Below are 21,153 nucleotides of genomic sequence, written 5' to 3' on the forward strand. Positions count from 1 at the left end.
GACTACTACACATAGATTCTTGTCCCACTTTCTTAAAAAACATTATTAAGGGAGGTGCATATAATGAAACCTCATGTATTATTAACTCAACCTTACTATGAATGTATAAGGAATAGGCTTAATTCAACTAAAATTTATAGGCAATTTGTTAAAGCAGCAGTGCACATTAGAAGGTACATTAGAGCCACATTGGTTTTAATATGCCATTCAATAACTTGAACAGAGGTTAAAAATGCTGCTTAACCTCCATTAAGTATTTTAAAAATGCTTTAATTTAAAATTATTTGGAGTGTGTGTACATATATGAATGTACACACACCCACACCAATAAATATAGCAATAATGTTTTCCTGGTTCCTTTTCATAGTGCTAGATGACCTCGTAATGTTCAGCAGCAGGCACTTAATCAGAGGCGAGGCTGAGAAAAGCAGGGAAGAATGTCAAGGCACCCCAAGCCCAGTGACCCACCCTTGTCCTTGAGAACTGGAGGCAGAGAGGGTTTATGAAGACTCGGCAGCTTTGGAATAAAATAAAGGCTAATTTATGAAAATAGCTTCCTGTGACATGTTTTGTACTAATAGAACAGTTCCTCAAGCTTCCCTCTGGTTTTTACTTTTGGTTTTGTTTTATAATTCGTACAGACTATTAGAAAGTAAAACTATGTGTCTTGTTTCATTAACAAGCATATCATATTTGTTAGGTAATGAGCTCATAAACCAGAATTGCATGCAAGACCCTGCCAATGGGAATTGGAATTAGATGGCTGAAATTCCATTAAAAATCTGTGCATCAAATTTGAAGTCTGATTATGCCACATATCCAAGTGTTTGGTGAAACAACTCTCTAGATTATCAGGTTTTTCACAGAGAGACCTGAGCATCACATTAAAAGCCTCTTACTTTATAAACTGGCAGGACAGAATTCTATCTTAAGAAATCTGGGCTCAATCTTAGGCACATATGGAAAAAAGGAAAAGATAGTGACAAGTCATTTAAACTTTAATTTAGGAAAATCCCACTTTCATGGAAAATTGCTTAAATAACAAGCACACTGAGGATAATGGATAATATTTATTGAGTGTCTACTGTGTGCCAGACCCTGCAACAGGGCTTTACCTACAAGGTCTCATTTAATATGCACAGAATGTCTATGATGGTGGTGCCATTATTATTCTCATTTTTTCAGAGGGAAAATTAAAGCTGTTTAAGTAGAAGAGTCATTTACAAATCTAGTTCCATCTGATTCCAGACAAAGCACCCTGAAAAAGTGGGACCCTTTCTGTATCGCTCAATATTTGTCACAAACATTCATTTAATAAATATTTAAGGGAGGGCTAAAGTCAATAAGTTGTGTTTTAACCTACTCCTATCCCTCATGCTCATCTCAATTCATGATTCTGGCTTCCTGCTTCAGCTCCTGGGATATCTAGTTTGTTTTACAGAATCCAAGTAACAGGAATAAAATGAAAATTGATGGAGTCCAGGAAGGCTTGAGTTATCAAATATTGAACAGCTGAACTGAGGGGTCTAGAAATGGGATTATCTCCAAGGACTAAGTGGGAAAATTTTGGAGATGTTTGGAATGGTACAGGAGAGAGACTTTGGAACATATATTTGATAAATTTTGAGACTGAAAAATGGGAACAGAGCAAATATATGTATGTGTTATAATATTCCAGAGGTAAGCAGAATAGTCCTTATTTATATTTGCTGTTATTGGATTTGATTCTTAGAGAATTATGCTTATGGGACCTTTCATGAGTATTCACCTAAGTAGGAAAAATAGGTTTCTATAAAACAGAAAAGTTCAATAGAAAGCTTTCTCTTTTATGAGCATGTTGTTATATCCTTGTGCAAGAACATGATTTGGGGGTGACATTTTCCTTTTGTAGCTGTGTTCCATTTGTTGATATGGCAAGTATCACTTTTAAAAATTATGGTGTCTGATTCATATATACTCCCTGCCATACTCCTTACTAGGCTTGGCCACTCTGACTAGTCACTCTTAAGACTCACAGATTTATGTTTACCATTTTCCTTTTCAGTATTAAAAAGATGATTTCATACTTTTATGGGGTAACAGATATCCTTCTATCTACCCACCCACCCATCCACTCAGCCAGCCAGCCATTTCGTTCATATATCCATTTTTTTGTTCAGTAAACATCTATTGAATAAATTACTATGCATCAGGGAATGTGCTGATATAGTATATACAATTACAAATATATTAAAGCATTATGGCCTAATAGGCAAAACAGACTCATACATAAATATAACACAGGATGATAAACACAAAATTTAAAGTGTACAGTATAGAAAAGTTGGACAATGAAGAGACTGATTAACTCTTGAAGGATGGGAGGCATGGAGAACTTAAAGGATAAAGTGATTCCTGATCTTGATTTTAAAAGTAAATAGGAGTAGGCAGTGTACTCAAAGAGGGATCAGAAATCCAGGAATAGGAGCAGAGCAGCTATTCCACTTAGAACATGTCTAAACAAAAATTGAAACAGTTATTAAAAAATTTTAAATGAAATTATATCTTGGGATGAATAATAGTAACACAATTCACATTTTGTCAATTCTATCAATAATAATTTTAGCATTATTTTAATAGGAAACTCCTAAATGGAGGAAAACTTTTTTGTTTGAAAATTAGCATTGTCTGTGACACTTCATTCTTAAAACACTGATTTGTGAAATTATTACTAAAATAATCTTTTGCTACATGGCTACAAATTCTTCCCTAGAATTTTCTCTTAATATTCTGTCCATTGTTTAGCTTAGGTGAGAGTATTTTCTTCTAAATGGCTTATAATTAGTGCTTAGCCTCAGTTCTGCCCTCCTTTTCTGAATAAAGCCTAGAGGTTAAACCTGTTTTCTTTCTCCCATTTCAAGACTTTGGTATAGTCTAGTCATTCATGGTCCTCAGGAGGGACATTGCTAGGAAATGGGCTCCTCTTTTATGCCCAGGACAGGTACTATGCTGTGCAAATAGCCGCTACAGGAGATAATACCAGCTGCCTTGCTAATAACTTTGAACTCTAAGGATTCTGTAAGCTTCCTCCTGGATAAAGCACCACTATTTTATGATATCAGTGACTCTGCTTTAGCCAGATAACACGTTTTCCACTTGAGACTTGTCTTGATTGGGGCTGGGGTTTAGTCGAAATAAAACGGGAAAATACTGTGCTTTAGTGGGCTGATCAGTGCTATACATGTGTGAACTCACAGCACTACAGAATGCAAAATAATATTGTCCTAATGACCCTGGCTTAAGAAAGTGGCGTAGAATCATTCATGGAAAGAAATCTCAGAAAGATCACTTAAAATGATACAGATGCTATGATGTGGAATGTGAATTGGAGCTAATGGAGGGAGATTGAGTTAAAGAAAGGAAATTAAGGTCAGTTATCTTTCAGCCACACTCAGGAGTTGAAGTAAGCAGGAGGGAAGGGAAAATGTTGTTTTCTATAGTTGGAAGTCATAAAAGGAAAGGTAATGGTCTAGAATTAGGCACATTAAGGTAAGGCAAGAGGTAATCGTTGAGCAGAAAGGTACCTGAGTCATCCTAATTACAACTGCTTAAAAATAGAACAACTAAAATGCTGGTGGGATTAGCCTTTATAATCATGCTTCTGAGAGGAGAGGGGAATTAACCCCAAGGTACATTCCAGTGTAGTCTTTCCACTGAAGTCCCACCTTTAGGTTTCAGCCTCCCTAGATGCTTTTAATTCTCTTTTGTTCTCTGCTTACAGCTCTCTTTTCTGTGGCATTCTTTACTCTCCATAACTTGGACTATTCAGTCTTCTGCACCGAAATGTACTTCTCCCTTATCTTTACAGATTTTTCTAATAATTCATTTCTTATAAAAATTATCCCTGATTGTTCCATAATTCCCTGTGTCTACAAACCGTGGCAGTAAGTCCATATTAATTCTTCTAAGTATATGTGCTAAAGTGCAATTTATCCAGAATGAAGAGCTGCTGTTGCGTTCAGGATGCTGGCATCATGAATTAAGGACCCAGGTACCTTCACAGGAAGAAAAATACTTGTAATAATAGCTACAGTGGTCTTGAACCCAAAATAGAAACCTTATAAATTTGTGGTTTTGATCATGTGATGAATCAGGAACAAGAAATATATTAAAGAACATGGGCATACTCTCTATTCCAGGAAACACATGTAAGGCAAATTGCCATCAGAGGATGCAAAGAAGCAAGTGACACAATCTATTTGTAAATTGCCCTATAAAAAAGGCAGTATTAGTTAATATGTTCCAACTGAATGGCCCAGATTTTGAGCCTCTTCTCCTCTCGTTGAGCACAGTGTTTTCTATTTTGATGCTCTTTAAGCTTTCTAAGAATACGCAGGCCTAGGAGAAGAAAAACTCAAACTAATTGTTGGTGGCTATGAAAAAAGTGGCTTGTTTACAACTAGAGCCTCAAATGGAGTATTAGAGTATTTAAATTACTTTTTGTTTTTCCCTATAGAAAAAATAGCACAGAATGGATCCACTTTTTTGTTCATGCTCTATCTTTTCCAATATCACTGTAATTTTATACACCTTAAACTAGTGATCATAATTGTACAATTCATTTTCATTTGCCATAACTTTATTCATTAGAAAACTCTGAAATCCCTCTCCCCCATTGTTTCAGTAAAATTTCCTTGCACATTATGTATGTGCCTGTGTGGATGTATGTGTATATATTTGTGTGTGCATGTGTTTGTACATATACAAATACAGAAACACACACATCATACAACACCAAGACCATTTCTCCCTCATATGTCTGATCCCTCATTCAAATGTCCAATGCCTTTCTAAGTTTGTAATTGTTGACTTTACCTTCTGGGTCCAAGAGATTTTAAGTAAGTTGAATATATTTTTTTGAGCCATATTTTTGTTTATTTCATTCCTTTTGCCATAAGAAAAAAAATATGGGATCTGTAATTAGTCTAAAATCTCTGAATTTCATTTTATTGGATTTTTTGTTTACTACTTATGGGACTCAGTGCCTATTTAATAATTTGACCCATATTTTATTAATTCATCAAATATTTATGGAGTGGCTACTATGTGCTTGGTGCTCTACTGTGTTGGGTTATAGGGAGACAACGAATTAGGCAGATGAGGTCCTTGCCCTCATGGTGCTTACAATCTGGTAGAAATGAGAATGATTATAATTTTCATGAACATTCTAAAGGAAATAGACAGAATGCTATGAAACCATAACAGGCATGCCTATACTGACCTAAGAAAGGTTACATGAAGAAATCAGTCTTAAACCAAGACATAAGACATGTGTAGGAGTGGGCTAAGTAGAAGAAGTGGGGTGAAAACCATTTCAGCAGGTGGAACAGCCTGTGCAAAAGTCCTTCAGCCCTGAGAAAGGAAAGAATATAACTGGACTAGGCAAAGCTGGGGGTGAGATGCAACTAAAGAGGTAAGTGGGATCCAAAACTAGGATTGGAGATCATGTTAGGAATTTGGATTTTTTTCATAAAGGGAATAGGACATCATCAAATAATTTTAAATAGAAGAATGAGATGTTCATACTCATATTAGAAAAAGATTGTCCCAGCTACACTGTGGAGAATGGATTGGAGGGGTACAGGTGGAGATACCATTAGATGAGACAGCCTCTGGAGTTGGATTGTCTGGGTTTGAATCTGGATTCTGCTATTTGTTAACTTATCTTTGGAAACTTAGTAAATCCTTCTAACCCTCAGTTTTCTCATCTATATAACAGGCATAATAACAGTAACTACATTATTAATGTTACAGTGAAAATAAAATGAGATAATGAATATAAAGCACCTAGTATAGTCTCTGGTATATAGTATTAGCAGGAAGAAAAGTTGATGGTGACTTTATCCAGGAAAGTGGCAGTGGAGATGTAATATAAGAGGGTTTAATAATTCTAGGACAGGTGCAACATCCATAGGACTTGATAATTATCTAGATGTTGGGGATGAGGGAAAGGGAGGACACAGATGTAGGAAACACAGGTTGTTTAGTTAAATTTGATTTTCAGAAAATTTTTTAGTGTAAGCAAATATTGCATGGGGCATAGTTATACCAAAAAAAAATCAGTTTATTAGAAATCCAAATTCAACTGGGACATCTGTATTTTGTCTGGAAATTTTGCTAAAGATGGTTGAGGTTTTAGCTTGAAAACTGAATGGATACTTGTGCTATTTTCTGAAATGGGGATAATTAGAAGAGGACCAGTTTTTAGTGGAAAGATCATGAAAAAAACTTTAAATACATTGAATTCCAGGTGCGTGTGAGACATCCAAGTGCAAAGTAAATTATTTTACTCTCTTACTCAGTCTTTCTTTGGTCATAATAGAAACATTGTTAAGAACAGCATTGATCACATTTGTATTGCTAGTTAGTGCTCTGACACAGTGTTCTGTTTTTCTGTGTAATCAAAATATTATCTTTTTAAGAAAAGACTGGTTAAAAAGTGTGTGTGTTGTGTGTATGTGGTTTGTGTATATGTGTATATGTGTGTGTGTGTGTGTGTGTGTGTATACACACACACACACACTTTTCTTTTTTTATTTCCAGGTTTTTATATTGCTCCAGGCAATGCCACTGCCTGCCTGCCATTTTCATGCCATGCAACTGGTGCAGTTAATCGAATCTGTGATAGCTTGACTGGTCAATGTATTTGCCAAGATGCGTTCATTGCTGGACAAAGTTGTGACCATTGTAAGGACCATTACTTTGGATTTAATCCTCAGACTGGAAGGTAAATATTTGTAAGAATTAAAAATCAAATATTTCTATTTATATTTGCCATTACCTTTTCTTTGCTAGCAGTGATTTCTGGCAGCCTCAAATTGATATAATCTATAAAAAGTACCCTTTTTAATTTGTTGATATATTTTTGTTTCTTTGACATCTGTAGCTGTAAAATGTGATAGTAATCTTTAAATATTTTCTAGAGTAGGTTGCTATAAAATGATAGATGATAGATATACCTTGTACTGGGAACTGAGAATATTAAATGAGATGAAATCCTGTTCCCTCAAAAAGCTTACAATCTGAATGTGGAGAAAGACAGGTAAAGAGAGCACTGTATAATAAATACATACACATGTAATATAAATACACACTCATGTAATATAAGGGATCAGATAGTTAACATTAGAATATATACGTATGTGCTTTGTTCTGTGTAGCCCCTGAATTTTTTGCTGGCTCATTTATTGATTGATTGATTGCATCTATTTATGTTTTCCTTGCCTTTCTAATTTAGGTTTAAAGACTAAATTAGATGAGGGACACGTCTCTGTATTGAGTGATAGGAATTTCTTTTTTAGTTTCTAAAGTACATGCTGAAAGGAAATTAGTTACTTTTCAAAGTTAAACTGACTTTTAATTTTCTTCTCATTCCCTACATTTCTGTGGACATTTACCTACATTAACTTGTGTTCTTTGCCATATTTTGAAGATGTGCTGTTATGTTATATCAATTCCAAGTGATTTGTTTTTTGTCTGATAAGATTATAAGCTTGTCTAGAGCTAGGAATATATCTGAGTTATTTGGTGTTCCTACCCCCAAGCAATTAGTATTGTGTGTTGCCCTCAAAAGATACATAATAAAACCAATCAAAAATCTCTCTCTCTCTCTCTCTCTCTCTCTCTCTCTCTATACATATATATGAGTGTTTATAAATATGATTGCAAATTTTTCAAAGGTTTGAGATTATCTGGGCTCTTTTCAACTCATTTCCCCCCCCCCTGCTGCCTGCCTTTTGGCCATTGTGCTCCTCATTAACACCTACATTAGAGTGTGGACAGGGTGACAGGGTAAATTACTGGGGGAAAAAAATCCACAAACCAGTTCACTTGGCTTTCATTTAAAAATTAAATTTGATAAAAAAAATATATAGAAAATTATTTAAAGTATTTGTTAATTTTTTTTTGTGCTCTTTACCTATCTTTCTTTTTCCTTATACATGCTGTTTTACTTCTATGCTACCATAGGACTATTTTCTTGGTAGTATGAGAGCATTAATATTCTCTACTAAGACTTAAGTCACTCTGAATGAGCGTAGAAAATACATGGTATTGTAAATGTTAAATGAAAATCATTTTCAGGGTTTTGACTGTAAAGTTGGAGCCATTCAATCTTCAGCTACTATAATAAGCCATCACAACTTAGCTTCTATACTTGCCAATATATTAAACCTGCACTGACAAATGTTTTTAATGAGCTTGCTAAGTCCAAGGACCCTCTTTAAATGCCCATTCTACACAACCAGTTGTAAAGGGTTATGAAAATGGTAGTTCATGTCAAAGTCCTTAGCTAATGGTTATCAGATGCCAAAAATGAATTGTGAGACAGACCATTTAGTAGGACTTGCAAAAAATAGACAGCCAAGAAGTAGTGGATGACTCCTAAAACTGCCATCCAAATCAAGAATAAGGATCTAGCCAGGTATAATCAATATAAACAGGTTAGGGAAAAGCTAGCATTGGAGAAGAGGGTTACACTTGAGGGAAAAAAAGGGAAGCATCAGTAGTGCTTACCACTCAAGTCCAGGGAGAGAGACTTCTTAGACCCCTTGGAGAGTGACAGGTATCTTCTGCAACTGGGGAGGCCAGTGGGCTGCTATCTGTTTCAGGCCTGGCAAATCTAAATGAGGACAGACTGTCTGACTATGTTTGGTTGGTGAGCTGAAGGAGAATGTTATGGATGGTTTACATTTCCAGAGTTTGTCAGGCAAGGAACAGAGCTTATTTCTCAGGGACCAGAGGAGGACTACAAGGAAGAGAGATGACATAGGGTTCTCTGATTGCTTGCATGCACAAAGAGCCTCCTGGGAGGATAAAGAGGCCTGAGTAGAGAAAAAGGTGAGATTTTTGTGGGCTACAGAAGTAGGAAGCAGCCAGTTGGAATAGAAGTGCTTCTGACTACACTAAAATTGCAGGTGAGGGATACCTAGTGGTGGGAGAGAGTTCAGTGATGAAATGATGAAAGTGCCACCCCCCTGGGGAAAGAGGCCATAGAGCCGAGCCAGCTCTGGGTAGTACTTGTCCAGTAAGTTCCTACCCATCCTCCAGCCTGTACATGAGGGAGGAGGAGAGTGATAAAAAGACAAGAGGCAAACAAGTGTACCTTCTCTGGTTGTAGATTTGTTGCCTTCATCGGGTCTTAGCTAGGAAAAAAGGAAAGAAGTCTATTCTTTAAAATGTCTGTCCTTATAATAAAGATTGGGGCATTGACTGATATATTCAACTAGCTTCTTTGTCTGAATTGAGACTGTGTTTTGATACTTCCTATTGCCTGAAAAAGAACAAGAAAGCAATGTGACTGAATCAGGTAGAAGGCAGAGGAATTAGCCCCACTCAACACATTTAAAAGTCAGTGAAAAACAAAAGTAAACTTAACTTAATGATTGCTTCTCATGAGCAACAATTTTCAGTGTACCAATTATTTTATTGTCCTCCCTTTTTCTTAAAGTCATCTCTTCCTTTGTCCTTCAAGACCCCACTTCTCTGATTTGTGTTTTATATTTTGCTGCTGCTCCTCTCAAATCTGTCCCTTCAGTTTACACATTTATATACATGATTTCAACCACCACATACATGTCAATGACTCTCAATATATAACACCTATTGAGATCCCTACCAGGGGCTCTAGGCCTGTATCTAACTACCCTTCAAAGTTTTAAATTTTCATGCCACATGCATCCCATACTTAATATAGCCAACATATAGAATTCATTTCCTTTGCATTACTTTCCTCACCTCCCCTCAAAATTAAAATAAAATAAAAGTCTACGGCCATCTCCTGCCATCATTGCTTATTTTGTTGATAAACTTTCAAGTAATTATTCAAGTCTATACTGCTTACATATGGATGGGGCTGAGGACCCTGTCAGACTTGGGTGGGATTGGCTCTGATATATAGCAGAGTGGAGTCTATAGGCTGCCTCTGGATAGAGCTGTTGAGGACAGGACCATGTATAATGCCTCCTCTCTGAAATGAATGGCAAGAATAAAACTTACCGTGGTCAGATGGGACCTGTGCTTTGAGTTGACCCTTCTATTCCTCTGATGAATTCTGTTGTCTATTTTCACTTTACCATTGATAATCATTAGTGAGGAAATCACCTAGCACAGAAGGTCATAGAGAAAGAGATTTTGAAATATGACATTGAAAATTGCTTTAGTTTATACTTTTGCTCATTGTTGAGAAGGGATAAAAATGGAATCTCCTTTTTATGTTTTCTGTCTCTTTCTTGAATTATATTTAAATATCTTTGTTGACTTCTGTTTCTTATTGTATATATACTGACATTCGCCATTCTTAAAATGTATATAAAGTTGGCTAAAATACGTGGAATCCCATCTAGTATAAGGATTTTTTTTTTTTTTTTTTTTTTTTTTTTGTATCTTGAAGGAAAAATTTATCTCAGTCTAAATGTATACAGGAAAATAACTATGCTTCATGTTAAAGTATTTTTTAAAGAACAAAAATATGCTAAAATCAATTGATCTGCTTTGAGTTGGGTACTATAGCAGATATTCACAAATATAAATTTATTTCATTAATTCCCACAATTTTATAATAGATTATCTTTTATTTTTAAGCAAGGAGAAAAATAGAAGAATCTATCATTTCTGCATTGATTTGAAAAATAAATTAACTTCTTCATCTGCCCTTTTCATTTATATATTCACTGAATCTTATTGAATCCCTCCATGAAGTTTATGTATATCCCTTACTCTTTTCCATGTTCTTTTTTTGGGCACAACTGTGCTTGCTATATTTTCCCCCTGGCTTCTTTTCTCCACTTTTTTACACTCCCTGGGGCAAAATAAAATAAAATATCCCCTGACCCTAAACAACAGTAACAACAAAAATCCACCCAAACACAATAATTTCCTCCCAGCGAGCTGGAAAATCATTTGCCTGTTTCCATCAAAGTGATTCATTCTTCAAAAGTTACCTATCACAAAAAAGGGGCATATATATTTTTTTTAAAAAAATCTGATCTGATGTGATCCAACAGCAAAAATCACTCCATTTACCTCTGATACATAAAGCAAACAGTGTCAAAAACAATGAAGCAAAATTCTGCCCACTGAAAAATCAATAAACCAAGAAAGTGTATCATATTTGTCTAATCTAAAAACAATGAGACAAAAATGGGCCACATTCAGTTTGTCTCAGCTGGGACTTAAGACCCATATTTGACACACCACACTCACTGGTGCTGTCCTCAAGTTGACCTGTAACTCTGATTCCTCCTTTCCACATCCCCCAAGATTGCTCCAGTTAATCTGGTGCCAACCACTTTTCTTACATAATATCCCCATGTCACAGTGTCCCAAAGGTTTCATACATAATGGCCTGTCTGCTTCTCATCCATTAGCCATATTTTGCCTTGTTTTTAAGCCTCAAGGAGCCAGGAGTATCACTATTTGTGTTATTTCCCCTCTGAGACACACTGAACTGTGATTTTCCTTGAATAGTAAGAAATTGGAATCTAGACTGGAATCCTGACTTCTAAGACCTTAAAAAAAAAAAAAAAAAAGAGGAGAATTCTTCAGTGACCAGAATGATCTTTGGTTTCCTCGCAGATCTTCCACATTTGACCACTATATTATAGGTTTGGTCTTGTAGTCTTTTCCTGTGAACATTTTCAATTGATCCCCATCAGTCTTTTCTCTAAGAACCAGATCAATGACTTCACGTCACGGCCGATAACTTTCATGTCAACTTATTTCCTTGTATGGCATGATAATGGAGACGTTGGGGAGTGTGCCATGTGCTAGTGTGCTTCACAGATTCACATCCTCAGCAACTCTTCGTTAAATAGCTGTCATCTGGCGTGGCCATGAGACTCTCATCATCTAGCGGTCTACATGGGACTTGTTCAAAAGGTGGTGGAAGAGTTTCAAGAAGGAGAGCAGAAGCATGTAAGAACACTGAGGCCTATGCCTGGAACTGGCACAGGGTTACCTCTGCCTTGTTCTTTTGGCCAAAGCAAGTCACAAGGCCAGCCCAAATTCAAAGAATAAGTAAAGAGACTGTGTCTTTTCATAGGAGGAACTGTATAGCCATGTTACCAAGGAAATGCATAGAAGGAGAGGTAAAGAAATGTGGTCATTTTTGCAGTCCACCAAGGCCACCAAACCATACATTCTCCTTTAATGTAGATTGTGTATGGTTCTGTACATGTCAGTTTTTACATATTAGTGGTATTTACTTGGTGTGTTATAATAGGAATAACACAGTGTTGTGCATGAAGATATCTAGGTTCCAATTCTGTTTTTTTCCACTACACCAGGTATATTAGTTTCCTATTGCTGCTGTTACAAATTAGTACTGACATAGTGGCTTAAAACAACATGAAATTATTACCTTAAAGCTTTAGAATATAAAAATCCAAAATTAGTCCCAGTGGGCTAAAAACCAAGATGTTGGCAGGCCTGTGTTTCTTCTGGAGACTCTAGGGGAGAAGCCATTTCTAACTTCTAGAAGGCACCTACATTCCTTGGCTCATGGCTTCTTCCACAATCTTCAGAGCCAGCAGCATAGCATCTTCTCTGACTTTGCTTCTGTCATATCTTCTCTGACTCTGACCTTCCTGTCTCACTCTTTTAAGAGTGCTTGCAATTGATTATGTCACCACCCACCCAGATAATCCAGGATAATCTCTCCATCTCAAAATCCTTATTTTCTTTTGCAAAGAAGTCCACAGGTTGTAGGTATTAGGACTTTTAGATATCTTTGGGGGGCTATTATTCAGTCTAACGCAACAGAGGTCAGAAAATCTGACCTGCCACCTGCTTTTGTAGGTAAATTTTTATGGGAACATAGCAACGTTCATTCTTTTACGTGATGTTCATGGATGTTTTCATACTAGAGCAGTATAATTGAGTTGCAATAGAGATCATATGGTCTGCAGAGCCTAAAGCATTTACTACCTGGTCCTTTATAAAGTTTGCTGATCCTTGTTCTAGATTGTACTGTCACATTTACTTAATCTTACTAAAGATCATAGAATCACAGATAGACATGGAAGAAACTTTCAACATAATTTTGCTTCAACTCTACCCTATATGTCTCTCTGCATAAATCACCTTTATCTCAGAACTGATAAATGGTCAGTTAGCTGCTGCTTGAAAACATGGAACCAAAAAGAGCTCACTTTCTAATGAAATGGCTCATATTTATATCAAACAACTCTAATTCTGAAAATGATAATATATTCTTCATATTAAGCAAGAAGTTTTATTCCTGTAACTTGCTTATCTTGTAGGACCATGGAGAATAAGTGTAAACTCTCTTCTATTGAGAGCACTGTAAGAATTTGTATCAGCTATCATGTCTTAAGGTATTATGCTGATGTCAAGAGGGAGTTAAGGAAAGTATCTCTAGGGTTTCTTCTAGATTTAAACATTTGTGATATCATTAATATAGTGAATCTTCTGGTATTCTTATTTAGGAATTTGGTCTTGATGAACAACATGTGGGACATATTCTGTGCTCTTTTTGATTAGGTGGGGTGTCAACAAAGGAGGGAAGAAGAGATAGAGTCTCTGATACAGGAGGACCTTGCTAAGCAAGTTCTTCTCTAGATGACAGGAATGTCACTTCTCTGGCCTTGTATGTCACTTTTACTGGATGCAGGGGAGTCACTGTCCAGGTCCAGCTTTTATAAGTTCCCGTATTGCTGTGTGGGAATACTTCACCAAAGGGGTTGGGGCCATCTCTTCATGTGAGCTGAAAGATATCTCATGTGCCTTATGGGAGAGGAAGTAAGAGTGGTATTTTCTCATCTGAAAGGGATGAGATGCCTGAGCCCCAAATCCTTCTATAATTCTGATTCCAGTTCTGAGAGAGTCCAGATACTCTTAGTGGGCTGTAAGGAAAAGAAAATGAAGAATCTACATTGCCAAGATGAAATGCAGTCTTAAAGAGGGGAAAGCCAAATTCATCTATAGAGCACTGTTGGACTCATGAAAACCTGCACAGGAGAACTGAGCTGAGAAGTCTAGCCTTAGGGAGTCAGAGAAGATGGCCATCCATCCCTTAAAGAGAAAGCCATCTATTTCTTTTTTTCTTTTCTTTTTTTTTTTTTAATCTTCATTTTATTGAGATATATTCACATACCACGCAGTCATACAAAACAAATCGTACTTTCGATTGTTTACAGTACCATTACATAGTTGTACATTCATCACCTAAATCAATCCCTGACACCTTCATTAGCACACACACAAAAATAACAAGAATAATAATTAGAGTGAAAAAGAGCAATTGAAGTAAAAAAGAACACTGGGTACCTTTGTCTGTTTGTTTCCTTCCCCTGTTTTTCTACTCATCCATCCATAAACTAGACAAAGTGGAGTGTGGTCCTTATGGCTTTCCCAATCCCATTGTCACCCCTCATAAGCTACATTCTTATACAACTGTCTTCGAGATTCATGGGTTCTGGGTTGTAGTTTGATAGTTTCAGGTATCCACCACCAGTTACCCCAATTCTTTAGAACCTGAAAAGGGTTGTCTAAAGTGTGCATAAGAGTGCCCACCAGAGTGACCTCTCGGCTCCTTTTGGAATCTCTCTGCCACTGAAGCTTATTTCATTTCCTTTCACATCCCCCTTTTGGTCAAGAAGATGTTCTCCGTCCCACGATGCCGGGTCTACATTCCTCCCCGGGAGTCATATTCCACATTGCCAGGGAGATTCACTCCCCTGGGTGTCTGATCCCACGTAGCGGGGAGGGCAGTGATTTCACCTTTCAAGTTGGCTTAGCCAGAGAGAGAGGGCCACATCTGAGCAACAAAGAGGCATTCTGGAGGAGGCTCTTAGGCACAACCATAGGGAGGCCTAGCCTCTCCTTTGCAGCAACCATCTTCCCAAGGGTAAAACTTATGGTAGAGGGCTCAACCCATCAAACCACCAGTCCCCTATGTCTGTGGTCATGTTAGCAACCATGGAGGTGGGGTAGGCGAATACCCTTGCATTCTCCACAGACTCCTCAAGGGGGCACTACATCTTTTTTTTTCCTTGTTTTTCTTTTATTTTTTTTAACTTTCCCTTCTTTTTTAAATCAACTGTATGAAAAAAAAGTTAAAAAGAAAACAAACATACAATAAAAGAACATTTCAAAGAGACCATAAAAAGGGAGTAAGAAAAAGACAACTAACCTAAGATAACTGCTTTACTTCCAACATGTTCCTACTTTACCCCAAGAAAGTTACATAATATAGCAACATTTCTGTGAACTTGTTCCTACTATATCCATCAGAAATTAACAGACCATAGTCATTGCTGGGCATCCCCAAACGTTAAATAGCTTATCTGTTCTTCTTGGATTATTGTTCCCCCTTCCTTAATTGCTCTCTACTGCTAGTTCCCCTACATTCTACATTATAAACCATTTGTTTTACATTTTTCAAAGTTCACATTAGTGGTAGCATATAATATTTCTCTTTCTGTGCCTGGCTTATTTCGCTCAGCATTATGTCTTCAAGGTTCATCCATGTTGTCATATGTTTCACGAGATCGTTCCTTCTTACTGCCGCATAGTATTCCATCGTGTGTATATACCACATTTTATTTATCCACTCATCTGTTGAAGGACATTTGGGTTGTTTCCATCTCTTGGCAATTGTGAATAATGCTGCTATGAACATTGGCGTGCAGATATCTGTTCGTGTCACTGCTTTCCAATCTTCCGGGTATATACCGAGAAGTGCAATCGCTGGATCGAATGGTAACTCTATATCTAGTTTTCTAAGGAACTGCCAGACTGACTTCCAGAGTGGCTGAACCATTATACAGTCCCACCAACAATGAATAAGAGTTCCAATTTCTCCACATCCCCTCCAGCATTTGTAGTTTCCTGTTTGTTTAATGGCAGCCATTCTAACCAGTGTTAGATGGTATCTCATTGTGGTCTTAATTTGCATCTCTCTAATAGCTAGTGAAGCTGAACATTTTTTCATGTGTTTCTTGGCCATTTGTATGTCCTCTTCAGAGAACTGTCTTTTCATATCTTTTGCCCATTTTATAATTGGGCTGTCTGTACTATTGTCATTGAGTTGTAGGATTTCTTTGTATATGCAAGATATCAGTCTGTTGTCAGATACATGGTTTCCAAAATTTTTTTCCCATTGAGTTGGCTGCCTCTTTACCTTTTTGAGAAATTCCTTTGAGGTGCAGAAACTTCTAAGCTTGAGGAGTTCCCACTTATCTATTTTCTCTTTTGTTGCTTGTGCTTTGGGTGTAAAGTCTAGGAAGTGGCCGCCTAATACAAGGTCTTGAAGATGTTTTCCTACATTATCTTCTAGGAGTTTTATGGTACTTTCTTTTGCATTGAGATCTTTGGTCCATTTTGAGTTAATTTTTGTGTAGGGGGTGAGGTAGGGGTCCTCTTTCATTCTTTTGGATATGGATATCCAACTCTCCCAGCCCCATTTGTTGAAAAGACCATTATGACTCAGTTCAGTGACTTTGGGGGCCTTATCAAAGATCAGTCGGCCATAGATCTGAGGGTCTATCTCTGAATTCTCAATTCGATTCCATTGATCTATATGTCTATCTTTGTGCCAGTACCATGCTGTTTTGGCAACTGTGGCTTTATAATAAGCTTCAAAGTCAGGGAGTGACTTCGTTTATCTTTTTTAGAGTGTCTTTAGCAATTCGAGGCATCTTCCCTTTCCAAATAAATTTGATAACTAGCTTTTCCAAGTCTGCAAAGTAGGTTGTTGGAATTTTGATTGGGATTGCATTGAATCTGTAGATGAGTTTGGGTAGAATTGACATCTTAATGACATTTAGCCTTCCTATCCATGAACATGGTATATTTACCATCTTTTAAGGTCCCCTTCTATTTCTTTTAGTAGAGTTACGTAGTTTTCTTTGTATAGGTCTTTTACATCTTTGGTTAAGTTTATTCCTAGGTACTTGATTTTTTTAGTTGCTATTGAAAATGGTATCTTTTTCTTGAGTGTCTCTTCAGTTTGTTCATTTCTAGCATATAGAAACATTACTGACTTATGTGCATTAATCTTGTATCCCGCTACTTTGCTAAATTTGTTTATTAGCTCTAGTAGCTGTATCGTCGATTTCTCAGGGTTTTCTAGATATAAGATCATATCATCTGCAAACAATGACAGTTTTACTTCTTCTTTTCCAATTTGGATGCCTTTTATTTCTTTGTCTTGCCAGATTGCCCTGGCTAGCACTTCCAACACAATGTTGAATAACAGTGGTGACAGCGGGCATCCTTGTCTTATTCCTGATCTTAGAGGGAAGGCTTTCAGTCTCTCACCATTGAGTACTATGCTGGCTGTGGGTTTTTCATATATGCTCTTTATCATGTTGAGGAAGTTTCCTTCAATTCCTACCTTTTGAAGTGTTTTTATCAAAAAGGGATGTTGGATTTTGTCAAATGCTTTTTCAGCATCTATTGAGATGATCAATTGATTTTTCCCTTTTGACTTGTTAATGTGTTGTAATACATTGATTGATTTTCTTATGTTGAACCATCCTTGCATGCCTGGAATGAACCCCACTTGGTCATGGTGTATGATTTTTTTAATGCGTCTTTGGATTCGATTTGCAAGTATTTTGTTGAGGATTTTTGCATCTATATTCATTAGGGAGATTGGCCGGTAGTTTTCCTTTTCTGTAGCATCTTTGCCTGGTTTTGGTATTAGACTGATGTTAGCTTCATAAAATGAGTTAGGTAGTGTTCCATTTTCTTCAATCTTTTGAAAGAGTTTGAGTAAGATTGGTGTCAGTTCTTTCTGGAAAGTTTGGTAGAATTCCCCTGTGAAGCCATCTGGCCCTGGGCATTTATTTGTGGGAAGATTTTTGATGACTGATTGGATCTCTTTGCTTGTGATGGGTTGGTTGAGGTCTTCTATTTCTTCTCTGGTCAGTCTAGGTTGTTCATATGTTTCCAGGAAATTGTCCATTTCTTCTACATTATCCAGTTTGTTGCCATACAGTTGTTCATAATATCCTCTTATAATTTTTTAAATTTCTTCAGGATCTGCAGTTATGTCACCTTTTACATTCATTATTTTGTTTATATGGGTCTTCTCTCTTTTTGATTTTGTCAGTCTAGCTAGGGGCTTGTCAATCTTATTGATCTTCTCAAAGAACCAACTTTTGGTGATATTTATCCTCTCTATTGTTTTTTTGTTCTCTATGTCATTTATTTCTGCTTTAATCCTTGTTATTTCTTTTCTTCTACTTGGTTTAGGATTGGTTTGCTGTTCATTTTCTAGCTTCTTCAGTTGATCCATTAGTTCTTTGATTTTGGCTCTTTCTTCCTTTTTAATATATGCGTTTAGTGCTATAAATTTCCCCCTTAGCACTGCTTTTGCTGCATCCCATAGGTTTTGGTATGTTGTGTTCTCATTTTTATTCGTCTCTATATATTTAGCAATTTCTCTTGCTATTTCTTCTTTAACCCACTGATTGTTTAGGATTGTGTTGTTTAACCTCCAGGTATTTGTGAATTTTCTAAGTCTCTGATGGTTATTGACTTCTAATTGTATTCCATTGTGGTCAGAGAATGTGCTTTGAATAATTTCAATCTTTTTAAATCTATTGAGGCTTGTTTTATGTCCCAGCATATGATCTATTCTGGAGAAAGTTCCGTGAGCACTAGAAAAGTATGTGTATCCTGGTGATTTGGGATGTAATGTCCTGTATATGTCTGTTAAATCTAATTCATTTATCAGATTGTTTAGGTTTTTAATTTCCTTCTTGGTCTTCTGTCTGGTTGATCTATCTATAGGAGAGAGTGATGTGTTGAAGTCTCCCACAATTATTGTGGAAACATCAATTGCTTCCTTTAGTTTTGCCAGTGTTTCTCTCATGTATTTTGTGGCACCTTGATTGGGTGCATAGACATTTACGATTGTTATTTCTTCTTGCTGAATTGCCCCTTTTATTAGTACGTAGTGGCCTTCTTTGTCTCTCAAAACATCCCTGCATTTGAAGTCTATTTTATCTGCGATTAATATTGCTACACCTGCTTTCTTTTGGCTGTAGTTTGCATGAAATATTTTTTTCCATCCTTTCACTTTTAGTTTCTTTGTGTCCCTGTGTCTAAGATGAGTCTCTTGTATGCAACATATTGATGGTTCATTTTCTTTGATCCATTCTGCGAATCTATATTTTTTAATTGGGGAGTTTAATCCATTTACATTCAACGTTATAACCGTGAAGGCATTTCTTGAATCAGCCATCTTATCCTTTGGTTTATGTTTGCATATTTTTCCCTCTCTCTATTAATATCCTTTATTGCACCGATACTGAATCTCTTTAGTACTGAACCTTTCTCCAAGTCTGTCTGTCCTTTCTTTGTTTCTCTGTCTGTAGGGCTCCCTTGAGTATCTCCAGTAGGGCAGGTCTCTTGTTAGCAAATTCTCTCAGCATTTGTTTGTCTGTGAAAAATTTATGCTCTCCCTCAAATTTGAAGGAGAGCTTTGCTGGATAAAGTATTCTTGGCTGGAAATTTTTCTCACTCAGAATTTTAAATATATCGTGCCACTGCCTTCTTGCCTCCATGGTGGCTGCTGAGTAGTCACTACTTAGTCTTATGCTGTTTCCTTTGTATGTGGTGAATTGCTTTTCTCTTGCTGCTTTCAGAACTTGCTCCTTCTCTTCTGTGTTTGACAGTGTGATCAATATATGTCTCGGAGTGGGTTTATTTGGATTTATTCTATTTGGAGTTCGCTGAGCATTTATGATTTGTGTATTTATGTTGTTTAGAAGATTTGGGAAGTTTTCCCCAACAATTTCTTTGAATACTCTTCCTAGACCTTTACCTTTTTCTTCCCCTTCTGGGACACCAATGAGTCTTATATTCGGACGTTTCATATTATCTATCATATCCCTGAGGTCCGTTTCGATTTTTTTAATTTTTTTCCCCATTCTTTCTTTTATGCTTTCATTTTCCATTCTGTCATCTTCCAGGTCACTGATTCGTTGTTCAACTTCCTCTAGTCTTGTACTGTGAGTGTCCAGAATCTTTTTAATTTGGTCAACAGTTTCTTTAATTTCCATAAGATCATCCATTTTTTTATTTAGTCTTGCAATGTCTTCTTTATGCTCTTCTAGGGTCTTCTTAATTTCCTTTGTCTCCCATACTATGGTCTCATTGTTCATCTTTAGTTCTTTGAGTAGCTGCTCTAGGTGCTGTGTCTCTTCTGGTCTTTTGATTTGGGTGCTTGGGCTTGGGTTATCCATATCGTCTGGTTTTTTCATATGCTTTATAATTTTCTGTTGTTTTTGGCCTCGTGGCATTTGCTGAACTTGATAGGGTGCTTTTAGGATTTGTAGACCAATTGAAGTCCTTATCTCTAATTTATCAGATCTACAGCTTCGTGGAGTACACTTTCTCTAACTAACCAGCAGGTGGCGTCCACGAGCCACCTGTTCTCCACAAGCCAGTTCTCCCCTGCTTAGCCTTTTTGGTGAGTGGGGGAGTGAGTCTTGTGGGGTCCAATTGGTGTACCAAGCTTGCGTGTGTAGTTGGTGTTGCCTGCCCTGTATATGGGGCGTGTTTCTGGGCAGTCAGGGAGGGGGGGTGGCCCTAACAATCAAATCTCCCTGGTGATCCTAGAGTTTTAAAGCTGCTGCAATAGTCTAATCCTTCAGTTCAGTCCTGCCACAGTTTGTCTCTGCCACTGACCCACAAGTCCTTGGTATTGGCGTATGGCTCCTGAGACTTGCAAGTGGGCCCCTCTTCCAGGCTGTGCACCCCGGGTCCTCTGTTGAGGGATGACTGTGCTATGTCACAGGTGAGTGCCATCCCCTCAGGGCAGTTCTGGGCTGCTGGGCTGTGTACGGAGGCTCCCAGTCTGCTGAAATGATGGCTGAATGGGGCTTTGTTAATTCACACTGCTCTACCTTCCCAACTCTAGGACAATCAGCTGAGGTTGCAGGGAAGGCTAATGTCCACACCCAGTTTTGTGGTGTGTGCCTGTTATTTGAAGGACTTCCGTCACACTGGGTTGTCTGGGGCAGCTCTGGGCTATGGGGCTGGCGACGGGCAGGAGTGTTTCCTGTCCACCAGGATGATGGCTGTGAGCGGACACCCCCCTTTTCTTGGGAAGTTGTGGTGTTTAGTGAATTTTCTCAGCCA

The 21,153-nt window shown here is 37.3% G+C and overlaps 1 protein-coding gene across 1 annotated transcript in view; it reads left to right on the top strand.

Moving 5' to 3' along the window:
• USH2A (usherin) overlaps positions 1-21,153 on the top strand; it is an 891,077-nt gene that overhangs the window by 249,754 nt on the left and 620,170 nt on the right. The window contains 1 exon segment of the mRNA XM_037823757.1: positions 6,583-6,766. Within this exon segment, the coding sequence (XP_037679685.1) occupies positions 6,583-6,766 (184 nt within the window).

The sequence above is a fragment of the Choloepus didactylus genome, chromosome 2, assembly GCF_015220235.1.
Source record: "Choloepus didactylus isolate mChoDid1 chromosome 2, mChoDid1.pri, whole genome shotgun sequence".
Lineage (NCBI taxonomy): Eukaryota > Metazoa > Chordata > Mammalia > Pilosa > Megalonychidae > Choloepus > Choloepus didactylus.